The sequence below is a fragment of the Rhagoletis pomonella genome, unplaced genomic scaffold (assembly GCF_013731165.1).
Source record: "Rhagoletis pomonella isolate Grant_MI unplaced genomic scaffold, Rhpom_1.0 Rhpom_scaffold_02592, whole genome shotgun sequence".
Taxonomy (NCBI): domain Eukaryota; kingdom Metazoa; phylum Arthropoda; class Insecta; order Diptera; family Tephritidae; genus Rhagoletis; species Rhagoletis pomonella.
Genome location: NW_023461146.1, coordinates 2,949 through 15,124, shown reverse-complemented (window position 1 = coordinate 15,124; position 12,176 = coordinate 2,949). Strand labels below are relative to the sequence as shown.

At 37.6% G+C, this 12,176-nt stretch overlaps 1 protein-coding gene across 1 annotated transcript; it reads left to right on the top strand.

Moving 5' to 3' along the window:
* Positions 1-764: 764 nt before the first annotated feature.
* On the top strand, positions 765-11,956 carry LOC118753543 (dystrophin-like; the record flags this gene model as incomplete). The annotated part of the gene is given in 11 exon segments (XM_036488426.1): positions 765-1,043; positions 3,371-3,571; positions 5,079-5,212; positions 5,400-5,629; positions 5,728-5,856; positions 5,918-6,014; positions 6,245-6,375; positions 7,104-7,259; positions 10,954-11,074; positions 11,143-11,588; positions 11,680-11,956. Coding segments are annotated over 11 exon segments (2,179 nt in total), but the record flags the coding sequence as incomplete, so codon positions are not given.
* Positions 11,957-12,176: the final 220 nt, after the last annotated feature.

The window sequence follows — 12,176 nt, the reverse complement described above, 5'->3', positions numbered from 1 at the left end:
TATTTCAATTTTTTTCAATTTGACAGTTGGAAAATAAATAAAGTATTAAAGTGTATAAAAAAGGAATTAAAATTTCAACCCTGCCATGTAATTAAAATGCGCCAATTAAAGATAAAAGCAACTCGTAAGGCAGAAAGAGTTCTCGAAGAGTACTTAAAAAGGAAATTATTACATTAAATTGACTATTAAAATTGCCAGAGAAATTGCAATAAATTTGCATATGTGTACATTAGGGTGGTAAAAAAAGGAAAGTCGGAATTTCAATGCAATCACTTCCTGGGATTGTTCTATATCGAAAAAAAATATTTTATATTTAAAAAAAATTTAAAAGTCGTTAGTTTTAAAAAAATGGATAAATAAACAAAAGGGTATAATTCCTTGAATTCTCCTGAAGTGAAGCAGAGTTTGTCGGTTGAAAAACATTGACTTTGTACGAAAAATAGTTTTTCGCCAAAGGAAACATTGAGCGCTTTGAGGCACCTAAATATTTTTTTTATTTAAAAAAGGGGTATATTTTTTCCCTTTAGAACAATCCCAAAGGGTGAGGCGTTAAAATTCGAACTTCACTTCTCTCAAATACTTTTTTTCTGGACCACCCTAATGTGCATATGTACATATGTAAGTACTTACTCCGTTAGCAGCAGTGAAATTAAGTAAAAAAGCAAGTTTTATGAAATCACCATATATTTAACAGTACTTAGTGCTTATATGTACATATTTTGAACTCATTTAAATATAACGACCACATTTTCATTATGCAACTGTTTCCTTTTTTCTTTACAGAAAATGCGCCAATTCCAAAAAACGCTTGAGGATTTGACTTCGCGTGTCGCCTCCGCTGAAGCAACAACAACATCATGGCAACCACCTGCCTCCGCACAGGAAGCCACAGAGCAAATGCAACATTTGCAACGTTTGCGCGACAAAATGACCACCGCCGGTGCACTGTTGGACGATTGCAACGAACAGCAGGCATTCTTTACCGCCAATCAAGTTTTGGTGCCCGCTGTATGCCTATCAAGGCTAGAAGATTTGAATACAAGGTGGGCGGAAAATTTGAGTTCGATACAAATTTATACTTACATACATACATGAATAACTACCATGCTTGTGCTTACATATCCTCAATCATTCTGCTCTTTAATCCATATCACTCAAACTCTTATGTAACTCCATTGCTCTTCAAAGCATCCATCCAGCCTGAATGTATGCATTGACAAGTTATAAACCACCTATCGAGCCTCGTTTTATGTGATATTAGCTACCTGAATTAGGTGGCTATGTTGCCTCAGTCGTTCCCCGTGCACTAGTAAGCTGGTTGTGCTGAAATATGGGGCCTCAAAATACGTATATTGATGTACATTGTACATAGCGAAACTATATATGTTGTTATGTATATTAGCTTTCAAGTCACCACAGTCTTTCGAAAGAAAAAAGGCTTTCGCAAGACAATTGTCAATTCGGGTAACTATATTGAAAGCTCTTTACTGCCTCTCGAAATACTAATTGACAGACAAAAAATTCAATTAAAGTAATGAAAACATATACGTGCATATTTCTTTTTAAACAACAAAAAATATTAAACAAAAGAAAATTAAATTAAGTAGAAAAGAAAAAAAAAACAAAATGATAATAAAGCAAAAAAAAATATTTTTTTAAATTTAATTTTTTTTTTTTTTAACAATACAATCTTAAACGATTGCACTTAAAAATTAAACCAAATAAAAAATTTTATATATTTCTAAAACAAAATTTTTAATTTAAAAGAAAATTGAGTTGAAAAAGACAAAAAATTTAATAAAAAAAGGTCTTAAAAGTTAAGTGAAAAAAACTAATTTTCGTTTTAAACAATAAATCTAAAAACTAAAAAAACGAAATTAACAAAAGAAAAACCTATCTTATTGGAAAAAAAAAATAAAATAAACTTCGAACAATTTAATTACATTAAAAAATATTTAATAATAATTTTCTTCTTTAAACACCTAACTTTTTTGATAAAATTTTTGAGTGTTTTTCTTTCAACCAGCTAGAAATATTTTCGAACTCACGTACTTCGGCCTCTCTCTTTTTACTACGAAGTTTGGTTCCGCATAGGTCGCATTGCGCCTGATCGCTGCATGGCCCTATAGGTGACATATTTTTTCTCTTCCTCGGCGTGACATTCCTCATTTCTTCTTCATATTAATGTGGTTACTGGGGCAGCGCTAGTTAGTGAGCTCTTAGAGCAGATTTTCGGCCGACTTGTCCTTCTCTTCCGCCAGAGTGTGCACGCAAATGAACGAGATATTGTAGAACCACGTTTTGAGGCGGATTGTAGCGAGAAACGATAGCGGTCATCGACGAAGCCTCTCCTAAAAAAATACGACACCGAATTTGGCGTCCTTTACATAGCATTATTACACTGCTTATATTGAAGATGTCGCAAGTCCCCACATGTTTCTTGCCTTTCCCTATCCACGGAGTTTCTTCGATGGTGATGGTTACATCCTTAGTCTTTCGGAGTACATCAATAAACCGGCACCTTGTCCATAAAGAGTACATACATACGTTCTATGTGCATACCCCCAAATCAATTGCAAGGGGCTTTACGTAGCGGGTTCCAAACCCTGCGTTAACCAGAGCCTGGGTTAAAGTTTTAGGATAGATGTTTATATAGCAAGCCACTTGAATAGAAGCTGCTTTCTTTAGAGGACTCCTAAATCGAATAAGTGGGATTGGCCCCCTTTAAATATCACCGGCGGATGGATCCACAGTTTTACATATGATACCTCCGAACGCCAAATGGTTTTGATGAGATTTTTCTTGTCAGAAATAAGCTTGAAAGTTTGGTATTGTCTATCGAGTTGGGACCATGATAAAAATATAGTAAGGTAGAACCGCTGAGAGTCACTTTTAAAATTCTTGACGTTTCCAAACAATTTAATTTTTAAATTTACTCACAAACTCACACACATTTTCATTTTCAATCTCAAGCAACAACAATTTCGAACAATTTAATTTTTTTATTTTCACTTTTATATGATTTTAAAATGTTGGCAAACTTCAAAAAAAAAATCATGGCCGACAAATTGAGAGAACGGTTATACCTTGCTATGTTTTTATCATGGTTGGGACGACTATTCGGAAAAAAAAACCTGTTTTTACGTTGCTCTGACCGGGAATCGAAAAGCTTGGTTCACTACTGGCGTATATAAATGTTATCGGGGTGTTTAATTAAAGAGCTGCTCACATGAATTGGTTTATTGAATTGATTTTTATTGAAGTTTAAGTTACAGCTTTTCTTGCACTGTATAAAGGCTGAGGCTAAATTGAAACTGCAAACTCGGAAACCATTTCCATTTAACATTTCAACATTTTTGTCCTCTTCCAGAATGAAACTACTCCAAATTGCAATGGACGAACGTCAAAAGGTACTTTGCAATGCTGGCGCAAATCAGGCTTTGGAAAACGGTGAAGATGGCCGCACAACATCGAATAGTGGCACAATCGGGCCATTACCCAATCTGGGACAGAGCGTTAAGCCGCCTTGGGAACGAGCAACGACAGCAGCCAATGTGCCTTACTACATTGAGTGAGTAAACGATAAAAAAGTAGAAAATAAGGATAGGAAATACATCTGCTAGGTTATCGATGCATGAAATTATTTTTACGCAAAGCTTCTTTGCGCTCGGCTCGGATTATGTAGATTACTATAAAGATAAAGATCAGATTGAGGATGACGAGTAAGAGTAAGGTTAAGGACAAACAAAGATTGAGAACAAGATAAAGACTAATATCAGGATTAGGATTAAAAATAAGTTTAATATTAAAATTAAGCTAAAGATTAAAACTAGGATTAATATTAACATTCCCATTAAGATTAGGGTTAAGATTGGAAATAAGGCCAAGAAGAAGAAGTCAAAGATAAAAAATAACTTTAACAAGAATAAGAATAAGATTCAGGTTAAGATTAAGATTAAGATTACAATTAAGATTAAGGAAAAGGTAAAGATTAAGAATACGGTTAAGGAAAAGATAAAGACTATGATTAAGATTAAGGTTATGATTAAGATTAGAAACAACATAAAGATTCAGACTAAGATTATGATTAGGAATAAAATTAATAGTAACATCAAAATTAAGATTAATATTAAAATTAAGATAAATAAAAAACTAAGATCAAGATTAAGACTAGGATTAGGATTAACATTTAAAATTAAATTAAGATTAAAATTAAATTAAATTAGGATTTAAGATTAAAATTGACATTAAGACTGGGATTAAGTTTAACATTTAAACTAATTTTAAGATTAAGATTAAGATTTAGAAAAAGGTGAAGAAGAAGATTAAGATTTAAATTATATTAAAATTTAAATTGGGATTAGAATGAATATGAATGATTTTTATGCAGATAAATGCCCATACAATATGCTAAGCTTTACGGATATTAGGAAGAAGAGGAAACTTCATTTCAGTCACGCGGGGAATCCTCGCAATTTTTTTTTTATTAATCCAGGGATTATAACGGCAATGGGGTTTATAATAAAAATCACAATTTAACCGTTAATATTTAATTTTTGCGATCAGATAGAAAGAATAATTTTTATTTTGGATTTTAATTTTTTTCGAAAAATTTTTTGTTTCTTTTTCGATCGTATTATTACCACTGTTTTCAGACTAAATTTTTTGGATCATAAAACATTTAAAGTGTTCATAAAAACGCAGTATCCATTATAACGGTTGAAAATTTTAACAAAATATCAATTAAAATTAATGATTACTTTTTATCGAAAAAAATAAAAATCACAAAGTAACGATTAAATTTGACGAAAAAAAATAAGAATTTAAATGCAATTATTTATCATGACCGCAGAAATATAGATCGAAAATAACGATTGTACGATTATCTATATTTAAAAATCTTGACATTTAATGGCCATTTTCGGTTCCTGATTTATGAGTATTAATTACAGAGTGGTACATCTTTTTAGCAATTTAGATATCAATAACAATTAAATATATATCTTCTAAATGATATTTGTGACTATTTAATATTATTACCTTAAATTCACTATCTGTATTATACTATACTTTACTAGTCACGAACGCGAAACCACCCACTGGGATCATCCAGAAATGATAGAACTAATGAAGAGCTTAGCCGATCTTAACGAAATACGCTTCTCAGCCTATCGTACTGCGATGAAATTGCGCGCTGTGCAAAAGCGTTTAGGTAAGTAAAAATAAAAACAAACGAAAAACTAGTTTTATTTATGTACAAATTAAATAAATAAATTTACGGCACGTGACCACCAGCGTTGTGCTGCCGTCGCTTAAGAATTCACGCAATAATTTTTGAAATTTTATAACTTTGTTTACAAACAAACAACACCACTACAACCGTACATACATACAAACAGCTCTCGATCGCATACCAATGTCCACTGCCATCGAATCGTTCGATCGTCATTCGCTACGCGCACAAAACGACAAACTCATTGACATACCCGACATGACAACCGTCTTGCATTCGCTCTATGTGACAATCGATAAAATTGATTTGACATTAATGTTGGATTTGGCTATAAACTGGATATTGAATGTGTACGATTCGCAACGTACCGGACAGATACGAGTGCTGAGCTTTAAGGTGAGTTGGGTTTAGAAAAAAAACTGTTTTTTCTGGTGCATATATTTTTCTTTTTATTGCTTTAATGTTTTGTTTTTTTTTACTATTTTCGCTTACAGGTTGGCCTGATTTTGCTTTGCAAGGGCCACCTCGAGGAGAAGTATCGTTATCTATTTCGCTTAGTTGCCGATCCTGAACGCAAAGTTGATCAAAGAAAATTGGGTTTGCTGCTGCACGATTGCATACAGGTATGTTTGCAAAACCTTTTTTGTTCCAAATTATCTTTAACAAAACAAATTCATTTCGTAGGTGCCACGCCAGTTAGGCGAAGTTGCCGCTTTTGGCGGCTCCAACATAGAGCCTTCGGTGCGCTCTTGTCTCGAACGCGCAGGTATCTCACAAGAAGGTAAACTTTGTTTATTTTTTTTTACTATAATTACTCACTTACCAACGAGCTGGTGATTTGAAAATTTTCCCCTAAAAAACAACACTAATCAATTAAGCATTAATCAATTACACTCTGACCAAATTTAGCGCAATTTTCAAGTCACTCAACTTCAAGCAAACAATTTAAATGTTTTTTCTTTCACGCTTCTCTTTTTTATCTCTTCAACATTGTCAATCACACGCACACAGCTATCGATGCCAATCAGGAAATTGCCATTGAACAATCACACTTCCTCGGCTGGTTGCAACATGAGCCGCAAAGCTTAGTCTGGATGCCGGTGCTACATCGTCTAGCAGCTGCCGAAACGGCCAAACATCAGGTAAGTGCGTTGCGTCTACCGCCTGCAAGCAGCAAGCAAGCAAACAACCAACCATCGACCGGCTGTAATTGATGGCGTGCCACTATACAGCTCTTAAACCGCAACCCTCAACTAGCCCTCATATCCGGCTCCTTCTCCCTTTCCTCGCTCACCTCACTTGAACTCATCCTGCACAATCGCTTATACATATGTATGTACTATCCTCATCAACATGAATATGTATCAGCGAATCAAAGTGTTCATTGTGTTGCCATAATAGCCAGCATGGCGCGCAATTTTCACCCACTTAACGGCAATTATTGCACAATTCACCGCAATTTCCACCCACCAACTGTTACCAACCAACTAACCAGCAACCTCATTCCATACATTTTAACACTGCCCTCCTTACCTCTCGTACAACCAACTTTTCCTCCAATGCATTTCACACTTTAGCCATTTATTTGTATGTGTATGCGTGCATTTCTGTGTGTGTGTGTATGTAAGACTTTACCGCAAGTACTAAATCCAATATTTGCATTTCTCGGTACACCTTTCTTCGTTGCATCCTCGCCGCCGCCGCCACCACTACACCAACGACGATGACGACAACTCCACATTCCGCTTTTCGTCGCAACCACTTCACTAAACAATCACCTTAACAACTGTTTTCCGCTGCACAAATGGCAACATCACTTCAATGGCAAATTGGTGGCAACATGGCTGGTGCTGAAAATTGGCAACAACAGGCAAAGTGTAACATTTGCAAAGAGTATCCGATAATTGGATTCCGTTATCGTTGCCTCAAGTGCTTCAATTTCGATATGTGCCAAAAGTGTTTCTTCTTTGGACGCAATGCCAAAAATCACAAACTGAGTCATCCAATGCACGAATACTGCACAACGGTAAGTAAAAAGTCTAGAAAAGTGAATGGTAAAAAGTAAACAAAATAAATTTAATTGGGGACAGTTAAAGGCAATCAAAAGTTGGAAGAGTAACAATTATGCTGAGCTGAAAGAAGAGAAGGGGAAATGTAACTGAGTAAGAAAACATTAAGATTTGATGGGATTAGGATTTCAAACGGGATTACTAAATGGGTTCAGTGCAATAGGTGGAAAAATAGGAGATTAAAAGAAGGCTTACGGAGATAAGGAGTGATAAATACTAAGAAAAAATTAAAATGAGAGAGGAAATGAAGACGAAATAGAGCGCTTAGCCAAACTTCTTCCTCTTTTCACACAAATGTGGGAATCTACCCTTTTACGCCGCCTTCGAATGGGAATGGTTTTCCCGAGAAGCTTTTTTATGGCAGAAAAACACCATAGCCTGCTGAGTTACGACCGCTTTTAGATAATCCGATTTTTATTTTATTTTTTTAATGTTGGCTGGATCAAGCATCGAACGTCGGTCCTGCTTAAAGTATTTTGCACCTTTAACGCGGAAGGGCGAAAAAGATTAAAAGAGAGATAAAAGCAGGGATCTCCTAAAGCCGGGTTAACTGCCGAATCAGTCATCAGCAGGTACGTAGGTCCCTTTCTATGTCTTGCATAAACACACAAAAAAAGTGTAATGTACTTTTGACAAGAATACCTTACCTGCATCTGTTTTTGTGCCCTGAAGACGAATCTGAAGTCTCTTTTGCTCGATCATGTCAGAAGTTTTTTCCTAACCTCGAAATCAGTGGCACGTTTTTTTGAGATTAGGAAAATTTCTTGGCGTGATGAAGCAAAACGGACTTCAGATTCGTGCTCAGCGCATCAAAATATATAGGGAAAAGATCCCCGAACGCTAATACTTTTCTTTTTGTGGTGCTACAGGTCAGCTGTAAAAACCCACATGTTCAGACCACCAAAGCACATGGGGCTAAGGTACTTCTGTCAAAAGTACATGACGCGTTTTGTTATTTAAGGGGCTGTGATATAAACAAAATTTCTCGAGGAACAAATAGGCTTTCAAGCAAACAGTTTTGGCTTTCTTAAAACTGAGCTTTAAAAACACTTTTAAACTGCTTTAGATTAGGTCAGCTTAGATTAGGAATGGTGGCCATTTTGATACCATATATGTTCATCCACTGAATATGTTAGAACCAAACGGCATGGTTGATAAGGTTATCGTAATGTTGTTAACGGACATGCTCCTAGTTTGATATTTCTGCTCTTCATTAGAGCTAGACATTTGCAAACTGCTTCCTGCTCGTTTTGGTCTCTGCAGCTTCGACAGAGGTCGTTTTAGGCGATGCCCAACCTTCGTGCGTGGGTTCCAACCGGCCAGTGCTCAGTGAGAGTTGCTAAAAGCCGTTTAACGTTAGGTCTGGGTCTTCTTAATGAGTTTCGCGTTCTCTTAGGGTTGTACACGGGCCACATGAGTTTGGATATACGGCAGCCTGCCGCCGTGCGCCACCTTTGGTCCGATTTGTGAAGATTGTGGAGAAATATGTCTGTAAATAAGGTACCGATTGTGAGTAAGATCCGCTCCTCGATCGATACCAATGCGGAAACATCTCTGGCTGCCTCGTCTGCAGCTTCGTTTCCGAGAATATTGCGATGATTGGAGACCCAAACTAAATCTAGATCGGGCTGGCCACTTATTATTACTGATTTTACAAGAGTGTCATACACTCCTTCATTAGTTTCGACCTTGTTGTAAAAGACGCTAAGGTCCTGTTGGCCGCCTGGATATCTGAGAAAATGGCTACGCATTCGCTAGGACGTAAGCCACTACGTACTAAGAGACGGCGGCTTTCAGCTATAGCGAATACTTCTACCTGTAAAACACTTACAAAATCGTGCAGATTCAAAGTAAATGCATGCTTCAACTTCGCGTTCCATTTTGTAGTCCTCGGTGTACAGATGAAGTATCCAGGCAGATGTATCAAGTTCCCCATCGCAGTCGGCTTCCGACGGAGGAATGACCCCAAAGTGTGTCTGAAACTCCTACTTCAGGTCGTATGTCATAGGTAGTCAGGTTCATCTTAGGTGGAAATCGAGAAATTATTGTACTATCCCCTTTCGTTCTTTCTATCATTTCTCTGAGCGTTGTGTGAAAGTCTGTAGGAAATAGGTTGTAATAACATTGAGGGCGTCTGTAGGACAAGTTCTGATTGGCCCCGTGGTCCCGATCCATGCTGCTCTTTGAGTTCTGCCCAGTAAACCGGACTGTAACCTAACGATTAAAACTCCTGGTAGTCAATAACGTAATGTTAGAAATAGGCTTATGGAAGCAAAACGAAGACGCACCTACGTTTGTTCGAGGTACCCGCAGCTGAGGCATTGGCAGGGTATACAGTAAAATGGTATGTAAGCAAACATGAAAATATATATTACCACCTTACCCAGTTAATTGCCGGTCGCAGAAAAGAAGATGATTTTTTTCGTTCTTCATAAGAACTTAAGCCGAAAGAAAGGGAAACAACTACTACTAAATTTTTCCAAGACCCAAAGTAAACAAAATTTGATAGATATAAGTATGGAGTGGCAAAAAATCCCTGACTAAGCTCTCTGATAGGTTGTTAACCTTCCAAATATGAATATCGGGCTGGGTTTTAGCATGGGGTCTTGCTTTGAGGAGGATAGCTAGAGGTCTAGCAAAAGTCTCACAAGTTTTTTACTGGTATAAACAAGCATGACAATGCATGAGAATCCTCTTCCATGCTTTAATGTAACTAGATTTATCAAAAGGCTTAATATGCTGAACGCACCTCTGATGACCGACAACGGCGCGACTCGCCTTCTACTATTGCGGTAGATTTAGGATACCATGCGTTTAAAGAGTCATATTGGAACTGAACCTAGGAAGATGCTGTATTATTACCGCTTTTTAGAACAATGATTAAGATAGATATGTATATCTACTTTAAGTTCTCTGAAGCCGACAGCCGGTAACTTTAATGGATGGCTTGAAATCCCGTCGAAATAGATGGTATATTCGGTATTGTCGTGGAATGCTTCCTTTCTCTAAATGAGATAGCTGAATCATTTCAAAATCACATTGTTTCGGTTGGAGGGTGATGAGATATTGAGATCAACGAGCACACTCGTCACCGCCTACTCTTCCTGCTACTAACGCCAGTGATATACCAGATGTTCGCATTAATACCTGGAGAGTTTTAGTTAGCGAGACATTTCTGAAAATTTGGATGACCGATGCCATGCAGAAACCATCAAACTGTGGTCAAGATTAAGTCCTCAACGTACAGACTCTCTACTAGACCGGAGCAAACCGGAAATGTCTTAAGCAAGGCAGTCCTTATGAGTCACGGTTTAAATGGCTTTAATGCATCGGTGTGGGATCTTCTGTCAGCATGTGGAGGACGATGAAGTTATTTTACATCTCCTATGTAGCTTCCGGAGCACCTCCAGCTCAAGGGTTAGCTGATACCTCTTCGAGGAACTGCTCTACTTAGTTGGCATCGGGTCTATTAATATTAGAAACCTGATGAACTTCATCCTAGCACGAACGGGTTTCAGATGATAGGACTAAGCACAAACGACAAGCAGTATTCCAAAAGGCCCTTAGTAGGTCCTGCATTAAAAAAATTTTTTAACTCCACTTTAAATAAAATCGACAGCATTTCTCTAAATAATTTTCTTCTCCTTGCAGACCACCTCAACAGAAGATGTCCGTGACTTTACACGAGCACTAAAAAACAAATTTAAGAGCCGCAAATATTTCAAAAAGCATCCACGTGTCGGCTACTTGCCGGTGCAAAGTGTGCTTGAGGGTAAGCTACAATTACTCATACAAAACAATAATAAAATTACTAATTAATAAACGTCGATCCTCAACTAGGTGACGCTTTGGAGAGCCCCGCTCCCAGTCCGCAGCACACTACACACACCTTGCAGAATGACATGCACTCGCGCTTGGAGATGTATGCTTCCCGCCTGGCTCAGGTCGAGTACTGTACCGGTTCCAATTCCACACCCGACAGTGATGACGAACATCAGCTAATCGCCCAATATTGCCAAGCGTTGCCAACCAACAACGGCAGCGGACCCAAATCTCCCGTTCAAGTAATGGCAGCCATGGATGCCGAGCAACGCGAAGAGCTTGAAGCGATTATACGCGACCTGGAAGAGGAGAATGCAAATTTGCAAGCAGAATATCAGCAGCTATGCACCAAACAGAATAGTACCACACCTGATGCGGATGGTGGTATGCAACATTCAACATCTGTTATGGGTGGATTAGCGACAGGTGCAAATGCCGGCGGCGGTCAAGGTGAACATGGACAGGTAAGCGTAGAGCAGTAAATTTCAATTAAATCACCAGTTGCTTGTACTTAGTGCATTACTTTACACTTTATTTTTTTTGTTTTGCTTTCAGGATATGATTGCTGAAGCGAAATTGCTGCGCCAGCATAAGGGACGCCTAGAGGCACGCATGCAAATACTAGAGGATCACAATCGTCAACTGGAAGCACAGCTACAGCGATTACGACAGTTGTTGGATGAGCCGAATAGTGGCGCTGTAAATGCCGGCGGCTCAGCGTTGAATTCCAAACCGAATACGTTGCAAACGCGTTCGGTGACTGCGTCGCAATTGAACACCGACTCACCGGCGAAAATGAATCAACAAAATGGCCATTATGAGCAAAACACAAGTGAGTAGGGGGGGGGATTTAATCAATTCTTAAATACGAAGCAATAAACTTGAAATGGCGGTAAAGTTTTTAGAAGTTGCTTACAAAATTTTATTAAACTAAAAAAAATCTTTCTTATACTCCACTATCAAAATACACACGCCCATTTTTAATTTCCTTCTTACTTATGTATATGAAATTTAATCATTTTTTGCAGTCATAATCGCGCTTGAATTCAACC